At 41.0% G+C, this 17,911-nt stretch overlaps 1 protein-coding gene across 2 annotated transcripts in view; it reads left to right on the forward strand.

Annotated features, from left to right (window-relative positions):
- The first annotated feature begins 2,924 nt into the window (after positions 1 to 2,924).
- The window catches only part of MTMR10 (myotubularin related protein 10), a 73,737-nt gene continuing 58,750 nt past the window's right edge, over positions 2,925 to 17,911 (forward strand). Inside the window, exons 1-2 of one of the 2 annotated variants that reach the window (XM_023727857.1) lie at positions 2,925 to 2,946; positions 3,909 to 3,969. Coding sequence is in view for 1 of the 2 variants with exons in the window: in XM_004372632.2 (XP_004372689.1) it covers positions 3,285 to 3,344; positions 3,909 to 3,969 (121 nt within the window). In the remaining variant the exon portion in view is untranslated. Of the gene's footprint in view, positions 2,947 to 3,007; positions 3,345 to 3,908; positions 3,970 to 17,911 lie in introns of those variants that run through there. The other variant, XM_004372632.2, reaches the window with a different exon arrangement.

Here is a 17,911-nt window from a genome sequence, read left to right on the forward strand (position 1 = left end):
AGCAACTTCTCCTCAGCGTGGGGCACCTTCCTGAAAGGAAGCCCTGGTAGGTCACCTTCAAGAGTTCCGGTAGCTCTACTGCTCCAGCCCCTCAGACCTTACAATAAGTGCCTTGTGCTCTCACACTATTGGAGAAGGCAAGTGCTTCTTCTATAGTTGTAGCTGCTGTTCTCAACTTGATCAGCTTGGCCTTTCAGTGAATACCTTTTGACTGTTTTGGAGTTCTTCACGTGTCACTGATTCTCTTTGCTGATATCACGAAGGTCTTGTGACTGCTATGGGTTTGTTCCTACAGGCTTACATTTTGGAGATCATTGGGATACCATTACACTTAGATTTGTTGTAAATGTTGTACTTGGGGTTTTGGTTTTGCTGTAAGTTGCTTTGTCCTTTTTCTTCTTTTTTGGTGAAAATATACATACCAAAGTATATATTGTTTCAACAAATTCCACATGTACTATTCAGTGACATTGTTTACATTCTTCAAGTTGTGTAACCATTCTTGATATCCTTTTCCAAATTATTCCATCACCATTAACATAAACTCATTGCCCCTAAGTTTCTCATCTAATCTTTAAAACTTTGTTCTCATGTCAGGATTGAAAAACTGTGCTGCTGCCACCATTTTCCCAGAATTCCCCTCAAGAAACTTTTTTATAATAGTCATCTTAAAAGACCATACACGCAATGGCATGCTTTTGGAGACATGACGTGTAACCACTTCTAACCTCTTCCACTGTTGCCACCATTGCTTTCTTTTACCTGGACTATTGTAACAGCTCTCCCCACCCCCCCAACTAGTCCTTCAGCCACGGTGGCCTCAAACCCACCACACAGGTTCTCACCTCAGGACACTTGCACCACTATCCCCTCTGCCCTAAACACTTTTCATTCTAAGTACCACATGGCTTGCTCCCTCACTCCTCTTGGTCTCTGCTCAAATTCATCTTCTCATAAAGGCCTTCTCTGACCACACGCTCCTCAATTGAAAAATAGAACCCTTATCCTCTGCCCATGCTTTCTTTTTCTTCATGATACTTGTTAGCACCTGATATCTTATATACTAATATTTTTAAATATTTTCCTATCCAGAATGAAAACTACATGTAAGTAGGAACTTTGTCTTGCTGTTTAATTCCTAATATCTAACATTAAACATTCAATAGAAATTTGTTAACTGACTGAATGAGTGGCTAAATAAATATGTAAAATACCTGACACCTAACAGTATGCAATATATTAGCTTTTTTCTTCTCTTGACAGGGAAAAGGAGAGATCCCTGGGGAATATCCCCCATGCTAGAAGAACTCACAACAGAAACAGAGGCATGGTCAGAAAAATAGAAGGAGCAGCAGGACAAAATGATGACATTAGAACCAAAAAGGGGGGTTGCTCAACTACGCCAAACACACAGAGCAGTCAGGGAGACCAGGAACCAATAAGAGGCTACAAGACTAGATATTTGGAAAATGCTGTAAAGCTTAGTGTTAGGTTAACAAATCTGGAAATCAGTTTTTCCACTTCTCAATTGTAGAGTCACATATTACAGAGTTGGCATCCTAAGAAAACTTGTACAACAGAAACTAAATCACAGAAAACCTAATTTCAATATAAAGGAAAACTCAGTTTTTGCTTGAAGAGTATTTGTGGGAAAAAAAATCTATTTAATGTAGGGAATCACAGAGTATTCACAAAAGTAAAAAATGTTTATGCATGACAGTGTTTTTAACATTGTGATTCCAGGGCAAAACGGAATCATGTGTTATACTCTGACAGGTTAACCAGAAAGATCAGTAGAGTTTTGAATCCAGGATAAATTATTTTCAGAAAAGGAGGAGCAACTTTCTGAATCTTTTTTTAAATGTTTCCATTAGCAACACTTGTCAGTATGATTGTGATCCCTATGACAATATTGAAGCTTCCCTGTGACAATAATAATAAAATGCTAAATTTTAAGTAATAATAAACTGCTAAATCCCCAAAATGTAACACTCCTAACCCCTCTCCACCAAAGGCTGATCTAGTTCAGAAATATGGTAAAAGTTCAGAAATGTCCTACGCTTGATATGCTGAAATTCGCTTTTCTTTGCAATTAATGGGCAGATTGTTTGGTTTATAGCTTATTGAAGCCATCCACGCCACTAGGGACTTACTCTTGCTGCGTTTTTGATCATTTATTTGCTCACTAGCAACTTTACATGTGAGGATGGGCAAGAAAAGAAAGGCAACTTAATATCTTTTTTACACATCAATGTTTAATAAAGACAGTAGAAATCAATGAACTAAAAATGAGGAATCTGGGTTACCTGCCAATGTTACCTGTCCATAGTCCCCACAACCACAGACCACACAAGTCTCAGCATCCCTCGGAAGCCAGCAGTAACCTCAGCAAGTAGGAGGCATCCCTATCTCAAAGTTTTGCGAAATAACAGACGAGGTGATGGAAGAAAACCTTCCCCGAGAGTAGGCCTTTAGAGGGAACCTTATCACATGCGGTTCAAACCGCGCTGAACGTTTGATCCTGGTCACTGTTGGCTGCACCGGGCCCCTCTCCCGCGACGGTCCCTCACACGCCGTGCGCAAAATTTGACTGGCTGAGTCGGCGGCCCCAGAGCCCTTTCCCTCCACCCCGAAGTCCTTCCCAAGACTTGAAACAACAAAGATCGCCCGAGCCAGATTACTAACGAGTAGCAGTCAAGGGAACCGAACCAGGAAGGGAGGGTCTGCAGGGCAGTGGGGACAGAGAGAGTGCTCTGCACCAGCGTCGCAGGCCGCCTCCCACAGACGCCGTGGTGCCTACAGGCCACCGTAGGTCCCGGCGGGACGGCGTAAGTCCCTGCGGGCTGCCTTGACTCCTGCAGGCCGCCGTAGGAGCGCCCTCAAGATGGCCACCGGGCTCCGCGTCCCCCGGCTCCCTCCCTGAGGTCCGGTCGGCGGGCGTACGGCGTAAGTCCTGCGTTCCGGCGCCAGAGCGGCCTAGAGGTGGGGAGCGGCCGGCCGCCGGCCCTGCGCACGCAGTCTCTCGGGGCGGGGCGCTGGGCCCCATCCGGGGATGGGCCCCGGCGCCCGCGTCGGTCCGGCTCTGCCCCGGCTCCTCCCTGCTCGGGCGGGCGCTCCGTCGTGTCCCCGCCCGTCAGTCCGCCCCGGCCGGGCTGGCCGCAGACGGGGCCTGGACGGCCACACAGTGAGCTCTAAGTCAGGAGGCGTCGGGAGGTGTCATCGCTGCCGCTGCCCCGCGACGGGTCCCGTGCTGCGTCGGGGCCGCGCGAAAAGGCGGCGGCACCATGTTCTCCCTCAAGCCGCCCAGACCCACCTTCAGGTCCTACCTCCTGCCTCCGCCCCAGGTAAACAACCCTCTCCCCGCGGCCGCTCCTCTGTTTGGTGCTTCCGGGGAGCCGCCGGGAGCAGGGACCCCTAGAGGCTGTGCTCCTCTCCCCGCCCCCCATCTCCAAGAAACGCGCCTTCTCGGGAGCCCTGAGCTGGCGCGGTGGAAAACTTGTGAAACTCTGCCGCAGCCGTTCTCTGCCCGAAGTCCTTGTCCGTAGTTTTACCATGTGAAGATATTCAAGAGAGCTTTCGTCGCTAGGTTTAGCTTCTTGCCTGGCCACGGTCCCCACTGTGACCGCCAGCATGATTGCAACCCATTAGCAACGCCTTGTGGACACCTGATAGAGGTTACCTGTTCATAAATGTGAACACCTGGAATCGGCACAGGCAGTTTTAATATTTTTATTGTCAGGCTCACAGATCGATGATGTGTAGAACTTAAAAAGAGATCGGTGAATGGGAAAGAATTTAAGGGAAAGGGAGTATGTGTCTGTCGCATGTGTTATCACTTAGCAAAAAGTTCGCCTTAGTATCTCACGGGGAAAAAATAAGTTGATTTTTATTTTGCGAATGTGTTTCAGACTGATGATAAGATTAATTCGGAACCGAAGATTAAAAAACTGGAGCCAGTCCTTTTGCCAGGTAAACATTAGAGTTCTAACAGATACTTTAGAAATGTGTTTTGTCTAAGATTTTTCTACCGACTAGTACCGTGTGGTTAACATTCTTCCTGTATTTATTTTAAAACTTCTTCAGTTAAGTCTAATGACTGAGGGGGAAAAAGAAATTAAAATGTTGGGTAAAACTAAACAGCAACAAAAAATAACAATTGATTAGTGTTTATAATTGAAAGTTTAAAGCATCATAGAAAACTGCCGATAATATAGCTACCTTGTAAAGACTTTTCTTTTTTGCCTCCTGAAACGCTCTTTTTGAATGGCAGTGTATCTGTAATTGCTTAGGCAGTGAAAATCCTCTTTACCCTTTATGTCTGTCTTCTGCAACTTAATGCATTAATGGTTAATAATCAGTCATCATTTTTAATGAGTTTTAATAGTAGGAAAAGCAGCCTTTATTATGTCTGTGTCTCTATACCGATAAGAAGGCTTGGTGAACTTTGAATTACTTACTTGGCAATTACTTTCTGCAGTTGTCAGCGGTATTTGCAAATTTGCTTGTTTCATCTTAGAACAGGGTTTTTCCCAGCAGTGACACTATTGACATTTTGGGCCAGATGATTCTTTGTTGGGAGGTGGGTGTTGTCCTGTACATTGTAGGATGTTTAGCAGCATTCCTGACTCTACCCACTAGATGCACCCCTCCTTCCCCTCCAGGTGAATCAACCACAGATGTCTCCAGACATTGCCAGATGTCCTCCCTCTGTGGGGCAGATCTCCTAGTTGAGAGTGACTGCTTTAGAGCAAAATTTACCTTAGAGGTAGAGAAGGTGATTGATGGGAGGCGGGAGTTTAGTTTTAGGACATACAAAAAATCATTCCTTGTGTAATAATTAGGAAAAGTCAATTGTTTAATATGATTATTGGGAGGAGGATCCAGATAGTTAGGAAAACCTGTTTAAAACCTGAAATATAATCAAATACCAGCTATTAACATTTAAAATCTCAGTTTATTACTCACTGCTAAATTTAGTAATGGTTAGAACTTTGTAGGTGGTAATTGAAAAAATATGGAAACTTTAATATTTGTGCTTTAAATTTTTAAATAGTAAGTAGGGACAAACACATTAAAAGCATCAACCAGTGGTTCCGTATTTTAGATACTAACTCTTAAAAAATATTTTAACTTTATTATTGTTAATGCTTTTCACCCAAACCCTGTGTACTCATTAACCCTTTGTACTTTTCCTCAAAGTGATAATAGAATTAATAAGTAACTCTTGCTCCCTGTGGAGCCCTGGTGTCGAAATGGTTAACTGTTTGTCTGCTAACCAGGAGGTGGGCAGTTCGAATCCACCAGCCGCTCCCTGGAAACCTTATAGGGCAGTTCTGCTCTGTCCTGTAGGGTCGCTGTGAGTCAGAATCGACCCCGCTGCAATGGATTTTTTTTTGTTTTTTTTTTTTTTCTCTCAGTGTGTGCTCTGTTTCAGTCTTGGTCACTCCAGGCATTTGAAGACAGTTATGGGAAACAGTGCTCATCTTGAATGAGTGCCTGCAAGCTGTTGAACTTTGACTTCTTTACTTTGTCTGAACAGGCTGGGTTCTTAGGCTTTGATCCCCCCTCCCAATAGTATGATTTAACACTGATAAAACACCATGATCTTAGCTACGAATGATAGTGCTTGATTTTTTTTAAATTAACTTTTATATTTAAGATATGCTTATGAAAAGTTTTACTAAAATATTGATAAGCTTAAAGAACTTTTTTATCAAAGGGTCATCCCTTCTGTAGAGTTACTAAAAACTCACTTTTCTGCTAAAAAATCATAATTTTCTAGGGAAGATTTTAAACCCAGTTCCTGACTCTAAGTGGTTTACTTGTCCTAGAAATAGATGCTAAATCTGGATCTTCTTTTAGTTGCCTGTTAAGGAATTCTCTGACCTGTATTACTTTTTCTTGCATCGAATTCCACATCGCATTTGAAGTCTATATACTCATACATGATTGCTCTCTCACCCAGTGTTGTTTTCACCTTTTTCCTTACACAGCATTTCACTAGTCCTATGTTATCATGTCTTTTGCCCTCCTTCCCAGCCACCCCTTCTGTTCTTACCTTCTCATCCTAGCCTATCCCACACACTTTCTGGTTGTGTTCTGTCTGGCCGCCTTGTTGTAGTCTCTGTTCCTGGCTTCCCCTCTCATATCACATCTCTGCTGCTAGAACCTCTCTGCTGCTAGAACCTCCATTGCTCTTCCTTTGGGTGTGCAGCCTATTCTACCTGTGAGATCTGGAAGACATGTGGAAGTAACTGAAACATTGGTGATCCAAAGACCTAGGCTAGGTTAGGGCTTTTACTAACAGGACTTGAGTAGTAGAGTTCTGCCCTTCATTACAGTCAGAAACGGAGAGAAAACTTGGCTAAGTCACCTGTGTCCTTACACAGGCACACAGGACAAGAAGTAATTATTCAGGGATATAGTATTGCATGTCATGTTTTGCCATGATACCTTGGGTTCAAGGATATCCTAATTCCGTTGCCCAAACTTTGAACTTTTAATTCAATAAGCAGATGAAAATTAGAACACAAAATCAGTTGTTTATTTGTGTGTAGTCACCACGTGCTCAGTTGAGACTTAACAAGGTAAATTAAAACTGCCCCTCATCTTTTATTATGTGAAGAAAATATCAGGAAATGACTGGTGATTTAATTTAGATTATGGTTTATGTTAGTAATTTTCAGCTTCCCAGGTTCATATCACTCCTTGGGATATAAATTATACCTAATTCAACTTTGTGGCCTGGCATGCCTAGCATAGTGCCTGGAATGTGATAGAGACAGATGTTATTGACTAAAGGAATGAAAGGACCCCTCAGACCACTTGCTTAAAACTGGTAGCATAGACACATGTACACACGTACACACACACACACCGACTCCCAGATTTAGTAGCAGGAGGAAGACTGTTACTTTATGCCCTGCATCTCTGCTTGCTCTTAGAGCCATACTTCTCAAGAGAATTATATCAGAGCCTGAAGTTGAAATATAGTATTCTTCCTTGGGTGGTGCAAATGGTTAATGTACTGGCCTGCTAAGCAAAAGTTGGAAGTTCAAGTCCACCCAGAAGTACATTGGAAGGAAGTCCTGGCAATCTACTTCTGAAAAATCAGTCATTGAAAACCCTATGGAGCACAGTTCTGCTCTGACACACATGGAGTCAATATGAGTCAAAATTGACTTGACAGCTGCTGGCTTTTGTCAAAGTAGCTAGCCTTTGCCTAGGGTTTCTCTCCATCTTCCCATTATTACACAAATCTCATTCTTTTAACAATTGAATTGTATATGTGTAAAATTGCCCCAATCCTTTTTGAAAAGTGTGTGTGTTTGTGTGTTCCAGCATATGTTTGTTAAGAGCAAGTAATGCCAGACTATGCTTATGTCTCTTTTTTGATAGCTCCTGGATTGGTAGATCTGTTCAGTGAGCATATGCGTGCCTCCTGGGTGTTAGGCTATACTAGGCAGGAGAGTGCTGGAGGCTGGTGTACCTGGATCGCAGCATGGCCTGGTGCAAGCTCCAAGCTGCCTGTGGGCCAGGGAGAAGAATGTGGCCTGGATCAATGGTTCCCAGATTCCAACCTGGGCCTGGCATCATGTCTGGATGAAGTTTTTACCAGTCCTTGGTCAAAATGAGAAAATTAGGAAGAATGCAGATTTTTCATGAAGCTAAATTTATTTCATTCAAAGGATTGTCCTTTATTCTAAGATCATGCTGTTCCTACTTCTTTGATGTAGGTATGTTCTTTTATTAAAGATGGCAATACTGTAGATGTGGCCTTATTTTTTTTTTTTTTAATTGGCACACTAAAAGATTGGGAACTCTGTATTGGTGCCTGAATTATTTTATAGTATACTTGGTTTGTGAAATCTAAACTGAAAGCCAGTGGATGAGATTCTTAGATTACAGGTACAGTTTAATGAGCAGACACACACAGAACATCAGTTGTTTTGTCTGCCCAGCAGTCCTTCCCCCGTCTTCTGAAAAATGTGCCCTCCTTCTTTTGACAAGTTGGTCTTCCCCATCTCCTGCCAACCTCGGGTTCTAGTGTGGCCAGCAAGCATAATAACCCACCCCAGACTGCAAGCGTGAGCACAATCTTCCTCTGGATTTTTTCAGATTGAAGCTAAGGGAAGAGATCCTGTTTGGTAAATGCTGCCAGTGGCCATAGCTCCAGAAAACCTGTCCAAAAGAGTGAAGTCAGTGTTGAGGGAGGCAAAGGCAAGACACTGAGAGAGTGTTGGATGGTATTCGAGTTCCTAGGGTCCATTTTCCTTGAGGCCCAGCTAACACAAAAGCCACAGAATCCCCCTTTTTGCTAAACCAGTTCCAGGTGTGTTTCTGACATTTCCAACTAAGATCCTTAACTAATATAGCTTATAGATTAATTCTCATAATAACCCTATCAGGTAGGATACCAGTTTATCTTCAGGTGACAGATGAGAAAACTGTAGCTTACAGAGGTTAAGTAGTTTGCCGAGTGTTATGCAGCTAGTAAGGGCAGAGGCAGGGTTCAGGACCCAACTCCAGAGCTGTGCCTTTAACCACCAAGCATGGCTGACCTGACTTGCTGAGGGCAGAGCACAGATTTATGCCTTTGGAGCTGATTGGAAATCAGCCTAAAGGGAGTTCTCTAGTGAGGTAAAAAGAGCTCTGTCCTTGGCTCTGCCCTTTTCACAGCAGTGACAGATTTTGACCCAGCTTGAGGAGGAACTTTAAAACAATTTCAGCTGCCAGAAAATAGAATGTCTTGGGAGGCAGTGGACTTCCTGTGGCTGGCTGTGCTTAAGCAGAGGCTGGTTGAATGCCATTGGCTTTGTAATGAGCATGTGAGATTTGCAATGAGTTGAATTTGATGGCCTTTGCTCTGTTCTGACCCTTGGAACATGATCGTTCTAAGTATCTATGAGGTACAATGGGCTCAAACATAACGATTGTGAGGATGACGCAGGACCAGGCAGTGTACCTGGGGTCGCTGTGGGTCAGAACCGACTTGATGACACCTAACGACAACAACATGAGGTAGGAGGGAGTAAGTGTTGACGTGCTCCAGCTAACAGTTGTGACTTAATAGTTCAGCAGGTATTGAACGCATGCCTCATGCTGCTTGGCAGAGGTGTGAAAAGCTGAAAAAAATGGAATCCTACCTACCCTTAGACGTGTTCAGTTCAGTGGGGAAATGCTTCAGTAGAGGTTAGCAAAGGTGAGTGTGAGGGCTTAGAAGAAGGTCACCTAAACCATACTTGGCGAGGTGGAAAGGAGGAGTGTCAGGAAAGGCTTCTCAGGAAATGGCTTGTGCTCTGAATCTTGAGTGCCTGCTGAGCCTTGGCTATGTGCTCAGGCTGTGTGTCAACTCAGTTTTTCCCTCTTCCCATCTACAGCGCCAACAGCACCTTCATTACTGAGATGGACTATTAGATCAGTAATGAATGCACTGATTGTCAGAGTCTTTTATAATCATTTCAGAAAAGCATATGACCATGACCCATCTGGACAATGAAAATAGCCATTGTTGTGTTGATCTGTCTTGTTTATTTCTTACATGTTCACTATTTGGCTATTTGTTTTCTTCCTTGCCATGAATCAACTGGATTGTGAATCCCTTAAAGGCAAAGACCTTGTCTTTTGAGTATTTATGGTTTTTCTTTTAATCCTTTTTGTAGATAGGATTTATAAGAAGATTGTAGACTGTTTTTTGTACTGCTTTAATTCATGAATACATTGCTTTTGAAAGACTAAAGGATTTGTAATCTCTCTTTGGAACCCTGAACAATGTAACCAGTTGTATACAGTATCTCAGCATTTGATGTATACTTCACCTATAGAATCTTAGGAACATTTGGAGCTGTCCCTCCCTTAGGCTACTGCCACATTGTGACCAGGCCAGCATTTTGTTACTCATCTCCTCACTGATCTGCCTCTGAGCGCCTCACCGTCCGTCTGTAGCTTGCCACTTCTGCTAAGAAACTCTTCATGACCGTCCGTAAATAAAATCCTGCCTGAACAGGATAAAATCCAAATTCTTTAAACTCTGTGATTTGCTGACCTTATTTCTTGCTGTTTCCCAGTGCTGACATTTGCTTCCATCAGGCTGGTTCCCTGTTCTCTCACAGATCCCTTTCTGAGGCCACTGCTGCTGTTGTTGTTATCACATGTTCTCTCTGCTGTGTCGACCCTCTCTCCCTTTAAGATTTCATTCTGGCCTCTTTCCTTCCTGAGGTCTGCACTGATACCTTCCCTTCTCTCCCTGTCTCCTCTTCCCCCCAGTTGTGGGTCGTGCTTGTGGTGCTTGACTACATGCTTTTTTGCGTTGTGCGTGACCCACAAAACCAGATCCTGTTAGTACCAGCGATGGCATCAGACAATTTGTGTTTGTCTTCTACATAGTTTCAACTTCGCATGATAGCTGTTAGGCCACTTTCATTTCTGAATTTGTCTGAAGCTAGGGTGACCAACTCATCCCAGTTTGCCTGGGACTGCCCCGATTTTAGCACTGAAAGTCCCATGTACCAGAAAACCTCTCAGTCCCGGGCAAACCCTATTTAAAGCCACAGATTGAGTTATATGTTTGGCCTATACACATTCCATAGATTCATTGGTCCCTGTGCACAGTGAGATTTGTCTTAAAACTGTTTTCCAAGCTAAAATGATGGGACAAAATTGTTTCTATTCATCAAGCATGTATTGACTTTCTAAATGCTCAAGGCGTTAAGAATGGTGTCGGGGACACCCAGAAGATCATGTGCCATGAGTTGTTGGTCCTCGGGGAGTTAAAACTTTCCCAGGAATACCATTCAGAGATTTATGAACTTTAATTATACTTCCTTTCTTGTTTATTTTCACAGATGGAAGAAGGGTCTTAAAAAAACAAACTTTAATGATTTTTTGATTCCTTCCCCAGGTTGTAAGAGAAACTCTTGGCCTATCAGCTTATAATTTAGGTAGTTTTATCTATGGTACTTCTTGTTTACTCCACTTTGGAGCGAATTTCGTACTGTCTTTATCTTTCATGAGGCTTCCCTGTGGCTTCCCACCAGTGGTGTGCTGGTGAATGTTTCGTGTGTAAATATCCACCGGGACTGATTCCAGGCTATCCACTTGATGTCACTGAACCCAGAGGTGGCAGAGATGAGCATTTTCAGGAGCCAGGGAAAGCTGTCTCTAGCACATCAGTTCTTTACTGCAAAGCCATGCAGTACAATCTCAATGACAGCTTGGTATCTTCTAGAGTTTTGCTGCTTTTATTATGTGTTTTCTCTTCAAGATCATTCATTTAAAATGTAAACAAAAAACAGTCTCAGTACTTTGCTATTTATATATCTTATCGAGGTAGAGGCCACCTTGTCTCTTCTCTTTCTTTCCCTTCTAGAAGGTAGTTTTCTGGCCCACAGTATTGTAGTAATTGGCAGTAGCTTATGACAGCTCCTATCCATTGTTCTTTCTTTTTCAAAAAATTATGAGCAGGTAGCTGTTATGTGAGCAGACAGCTATGCTACCTGATCCAGATAGTTTAAAGACTGCTTCTGCATCAGTAAAATCTAGTGTTATCAAATAAAACTCAAGCTAAGTTAACATGACACTTATTCAATTTTATGCCTATGATAAGAAGACCCAGTTACAGCATATCCCCCAGAAGTACTCTCCTTTTCTTTCTTCTTCCTTTCTACCCCTCCCTATGTCTATTCTTTCCCTCCCGAGGGCTCATTTCCATTCTCCACTTGAAAAGAAACCTGTGTAATACTTTTTCCTTAAAAATCTTAGCTTGGAGAGTATTACTATACTTTTTTAAAAATGATTTTGTATTTCTTGTTCATTTTTTCTTGAGCAGTTTTATTTTGAAATAAATTTTGATTTATAAAAGTGTTATATAAGAGAATACAGAGTGTTAACCATAACCAGCTTCCCCTAATGTTAACATCTTACATACCTTGGTAAATTTACCTAAACTAAGAAATTAACATTGGTACCTTACTGTTAACTAAGGTACAGGCTTTATTGGAGCCCTGGTGGTGTAGTGGTTAAGCATTTGGCTGCTAACAAAAAGGTCAGCAGTCTGAATCCACCACGTGCTCCTTGGAAACCCTATGGGGCAGTTCTACTCTGTCCTTTAGGGTTGCTTTGGGTTTGGGGTTTTTACAGGCTTATTCAGATTTCCCTAGTTTTTCCACTAGTGTTCTTTATCTGTTTCAGGATTCCACATTGTATTTAGTCATTGTATCTCTGTCTCCTTAGTCTCTTCCAATTTGTGATAATTTCTCAATCTTTTCTTGTTTTCCAAGGCCTTGACATTTTTTTTCCTATTGAATCAGATCTTTTTTCCTCCTAAAGCAAAAGATAAAAGCTCTTTAATTGTAGAAAAGTATCTAATATAAAAGGAATATGTGCACATATACAGATACAGAAATAAAAATAGATGTGTGTATACAGTGGTTAGTATACATGTGTATATTTTCTAGCTCTGTCCCCTGAGAGGCCTAAAGGCAGTGATACTCCAGCAGCAAGCACACCCAGTACCTAGATTTGGTTTTTAAATACCATTCTCCAAATAAAGGAATCAAGGTTTCTTGGAGAAATGAGTGATTCCAGGGCTGGGACAGTGAGACACAAGGTGAATCTGGAGTGTCTGATAGTGCCAGAAAGGAAGGAAGTGCACCAAAAAAGGGAGGGAGGGCATGTCCAAAGGATAAAGGAGCCGGTAGGAAAGAACTCCTAATGCCCAAACCTGGAACAATTTGAGAAACAAATAATAGTACTGAATTATAACACAAAGAATACAGTAAATGTCTGTGAGTCTATACTAATGTAAACAAATGACTTAATAAATAAATAAGTGGGGAAGAGACAAATCCTCCTTACAAAGAATTCCAAGTAATGTTGAAGGAAAGAGGGAAATAGACAATTACTGTTAGAACACCACAGCAAGAATTGCAGCGCTCAGTATGCATTGATGAATGCTCCAATTAACGAGCAGAACTTTAAGGAGAAACAGAATATTTGCTTAGCCACAAAGTTATTTCCCCTAGAGTATGGAAAAGGAAAAATAGTAACTTTACAGAGGAACCTGGCAGACACTACTTTAACCAAGTGATCAAGGTTAACATGACCAGTAATAAGGCATGTTGATGTCCTGTACTCCCTGATAATGAAGGGGGCATATCACCTTTGTGGTATTCTTAGCAAAAAATCCATAACCTCCGTCTAATCAAAAGAAAATATCAGACAAATGCAAATTGAGAGAAGACTTCAAAATACTTGAATACTCTTCAGAAATGTCAAGGTCTTGCTCAGGAATCTGAGTAAAGGGTATATATACATGGATTGTTTGCGTATAAAAATGTCAATTTGATGATGTTTCCTCTACATTTGCGCCCTCTACAAACTCCTCTTGTTGCTAGACAGTCCTATTAGTCATTTCTTATGGATTCTCTAGTGAATTTCTATGGTGGTTGTTTTAAACCTTCTCTGTTCTCCTCAACTAGTTGCCATCTGGTCAAGTCTGACTCATGGTGAGTCCCTGGATGGTGCAAATCATTAACAGCTAACCAAAAGGTTGTGGGTACAAGTCCATCCAAAGGCACTTGCAGAAGGAAGGCCCACCGATCTGCTTCCAAAAAATAAGCCGTTAACACGGGGTTGCCATGAGTTGCAGTCACCTCAACCACAACTGGTTTTTATTCTCCTCAAACTTCTGTCCCTTCTATCTCCTTATGAAGGAGATAGTGGCCACCTCATGACATGCCTCATCTCTCCTAATTGTAAGTGACTTTATCTCCTTTCCCTGTGATATTGAATATAGCCCTTCCTAGCTTCTCTGGAACCTGTCTCATACCTTCTGTCTCATAACACCTAGGGAATTCTTTACCTACAGTTTTGTCTGAATTTCCTCTGTCATTAAAAATTAAATGAAAACATTTTATTTCACTGTGCCATCCACTTCTTTTATTCAGTTATCTACGTCTCTTTCTCCCTTCTTTTATTACTAGACTTCATGGGCAAAATGTACTTTAATAGTTTGGGGGTCACAGACAAGGTTTAGAGTCTTGATTCTGCCACTTAGTAACACTTTAAACAGTTTCCTCATCTGATAGAATGTTTCAAAACTCCTACCTCCTAAGTTGCAAAGTATACTCTCTTAATTACTAAATCCATTAACCCTTATTTGGAAATCTGTCCCCTTAGACCCCTCAGTAGCAGTTACCCCATTTGATCCCTCTCTCTAGATTGTACCTCTTCACAGTCTTTTGGTTTCCATGAGGTGGCACTAATTTTTTTTTTTTTTTTGATAGCTTTACTGAGAGAATTCACACGCCATACATTCACTCATCTAAAGTGTACAATTCAGTGTTTTTTAATATATTCACAGGATTATGCAATCATCACTGCAGTCTAATTTTAGCACATTTTCCGTCCCCCGCCAAGGATCCATTAGTAGTAACTCCCCATTTGTCACCCCACCCCTAGGCCTAAACAACCACTGATCGACTTTCTGCCTGTATATATTTGCCTGTTTTGAACATTTCTTGTAAATGTAATCATACGATATGTAGTCTTTTGTGATTGGCTTCTTTGACTTAACATAATGTTTTCGAGGTTCATCTGTATTGTAGAATGTGTCAGTACTTCATTCCTTTTTATGGTCAAATAATATTCCATTGTATAGATACACTACATTTTATTTATGCATTCATCAGTTAAAGGAACCCTAGTGGTGCAGTGGTTAAGCTCTTGGCTGCTAACCAAAAGTTCAGCAATTCAAACCTACCAGCCTCTCCAGGAGAGAAAGATGTGGCAGTCTGCTCCCATAAAGATTGTTATTGTTGTTGGGTGCCTACAAACCAGCTGCAGCTCATAGCAACCCTACGTACAATAGAATGAAACGCTGCCTGGTTTTGCACCATCTTCACAGTCATTGCTGTGTTTGAGCCCATTGTTGCAGCCACTCTGTCAATCCATCTCTCTGAGGGTCTTCAGTCCTCTGCCACGCATGGTGTCCTTCTCCAAGGACTGGTCCCTCCTGATAACATGTCCAAAGTACATGGGGTAGTTCTCTGTCCTGTAGGGTCGCTATAAGTCAGAATTGACAGCAGCAAGTCTTATTCATCAGTTGATGTATATTTAGATTATTTTCACTTTTTTGACTATTATGAAAAATGCTTCTATGAACATTCATGTACAAGTGTTTGTGTGATTGTATGCTTTGTTTCTCTTAGACATGTACCTAAGAGTGGAATTACTGGATCATATGGGAACTCTGTTTAACATTTTAAGGAACTGCCAGACGTTTACCATGTTACTTCCCTACCACCAGTGTACAAGGGTTCCGGTTTCTTCACGTCCGTGTCAACACTTCTTATTGTCTGTCTTTTTTATGATAGCTATCCTGATATGAAGTGATGTCTCATTGTGCTTTTGATTTACATTTTCCTAATGAATAATGATGTTGGACTTCTTTTCGTGTATTTATTGGTCATTTGTATATCTAACTTGGAGAATTGTCTGTTCATATCCTTTGCCCAGTTTTTAATTGGGTTATTTTTCTTTTTATTATCGAGTTGTAAGGGTTCTTTTTACATTCTAAATTGTTTTTGGCTCCAACTCATGACAACCCTATATACACCAGAACGAAATGTTGCCTGGTCCTGCACCATCTTCATGATCATTGGCATGTTTGAGTTCATCGTTGGCGGCTGTTGTATAGTACCTTCCAACCTAGGGGACTCATCTTCCAGCACTATATCAGGCAGTATTCTCTTGTGATCTATAGGGTTTTCACTGGCTAATTTTCAGAAGTAGATCACCAGGTCTTTTTTCCTTGTCTGTCTTATTCTGAAAGCTCTGCTGAAACCTGCCCACTATGGTTGACCCTGCTGGTATTTGAGATACCAGTGCATAACTTCCAGCATTATAGCAACATGCAAGCCACCACACTATGACAAATGACAGATGGGTGATGGATATTCTAGATATAAGCACTTTATCAGATACATCATTTGCAAATATTTTCTCCCATTCTGTAGGTTGTCTTTTTTTACTTTCTCCATTGTGTCCTTTGAAGCACAAAAGTTTTTAATTTTGATGAAGTCCAATGTATCTGTTTTTTTCTTTGGTTGCTTGAGCTTCTGGTGTCATATCTAGGAAACCATTGTCTAATCCAAGGCCATGAAGATTTACGCCTATTTTTTCTTCTAAGAGTTTTATAATTTCACCTCTCCTATTTGGTTTGGGTTCCAGTTTGAGTTAATTTTTGTGTATAGTGTGAAACGGGTCCAAATTTATTCTTTTCCATGTGTGTGCCCATCCCAGCACCATTTGTTGAAAAGACTATTCTTTCTCCATGAAGTCTTGGCACCTTTGTCGAAAATCAATTCACCATAGATGTGTGGGTTTATTTCTGGACTCCAACTTTGTTATTTAAGATTGTCTTGGCTCTTTGGGGTCCCTTGCAATTCCGTATGAATTTGAGGATTGGCTTTTCCATTTCTGCAAAAAAGGTTATTGGAATTTTGATAGAGATTGCACTGAATCTGTAGATTACTTTGGGTATTATTGCCATCTTAACAATATTGTCTTCTAATCCATAATTATGGGATGTCTTTGCATGTCACAGTGGTTAGCTCAGCTGCTAACCAAAAAGTCGGCAATTTGAATCCTCCAGTTGCTCCTTGGAAACCCTATGGGGTAGTTCTGCTTTGTCGTATAGGGTCGCTGTGAGTCAGAATCAACTCATTGACAATAGGTTTGGGGTTTATTTGTTTGTTTGCATTTATTTAGGTCCTTAATTTCTTTTAGCAATGTTTTGTAGTTTTCAATGTACAAGTCTTGCACCTCCTTGGTTGAATTTATTCCTAAGTATTTTATTCTTTTTGATGCTATTGTAAGTGGAATTGATTTTATTATTTCATTTTCAGACTGTTCACTGCTATTGTATAGAAATGCAGTTGATTTTTACATGTTGATCTTGTATCCTTGCTGGACGGGTTTATTAGTTCTAATAGTTTTTTAGTGGATTCCTGAGGATTTTTTATATACAAGATGATGTCTTCAGTAAATAGAAGTTGTCTGTCTTCCTTTCCAATCTTGATGCCTCTAGTTTCTCTCTTCTTCCCCTGGCTGGAGAACCTCCAGTACAGTGTTAGATAGGAAGTGTGAGAGTGTAAATCCTGGTCTTGTTCCTGATCTTCGGTGGAAAGCACTCAGTCTTTGACTATTAAGTATAGTGTTAGCTGTGGGTTTTCCCTAGATTCCCTTTATTAGGTTGAAAAAGTTCCTTTCTGTTTCTGGTGGAGCATTTTTATGATGAAAGGTTGTTGAATTTTGGCAAATGCTTTTTTCGGTGTCTGTTGACATGACCATCTGGTTTTGTACTTTATTAACGTTATGTATTATGTTAATTAATCTTCTGATTTTAAACCAACCTTGCATTCTTGGGATATATCACACTTGGTCATAATGTATAATCCTTTTTATTTGTTGCTAGATTTGGTTTGCTAGTGTTTCACTGAGAATTCTGTTTTCTTAAGGGATATTGGTCTGCAGTTTTCTTGTGATACCTTTTTCTGGTTTTGCTGTCAAGGTAATACTGGCCTCAGAATGAATTGGGAAGTAGTCCCTTCTCTTCTATGTTTTGGAAGAGTTTATGAAGGATTATTATTAATTCTTCATTGACTGTTTGGTAGAATTCAACAGTGAAGCCATCTGGTCTGGGATTTTCTTTGTGGGAATTTTTAAAATTACAAATTCAATCTCTTTTACTTGGTATACATCTGTTCAGATTTTCAGCATCTTAAGTCAGTTTCAGTAATTCCTATCGTTCTAGGAATTTGTCCATTTCATGTAAGTTATCTAATTTGTTGGCACATAGTTGTTCATGATATTCTTTTTAAAATGCTTTTTATTTTTGTAAGGTTGGTAG

Source organism: Trichechus manatus, unplaced genomic scaffold (assembly GCF_000243295.1).
Source record: "Trichechus manatus latirostris isolate Lorelei unplaced genomic scaffold, TriManLat1.0 scaffold00019, whole genome shotgun sequence".
In the NCBI taxonomy this organism is placed as follows: Eukaryota; Metazoa; Chordata; class Mammalia; order Sirenia; family Trichechidae; genus Trichechus; species Trichechus manatus.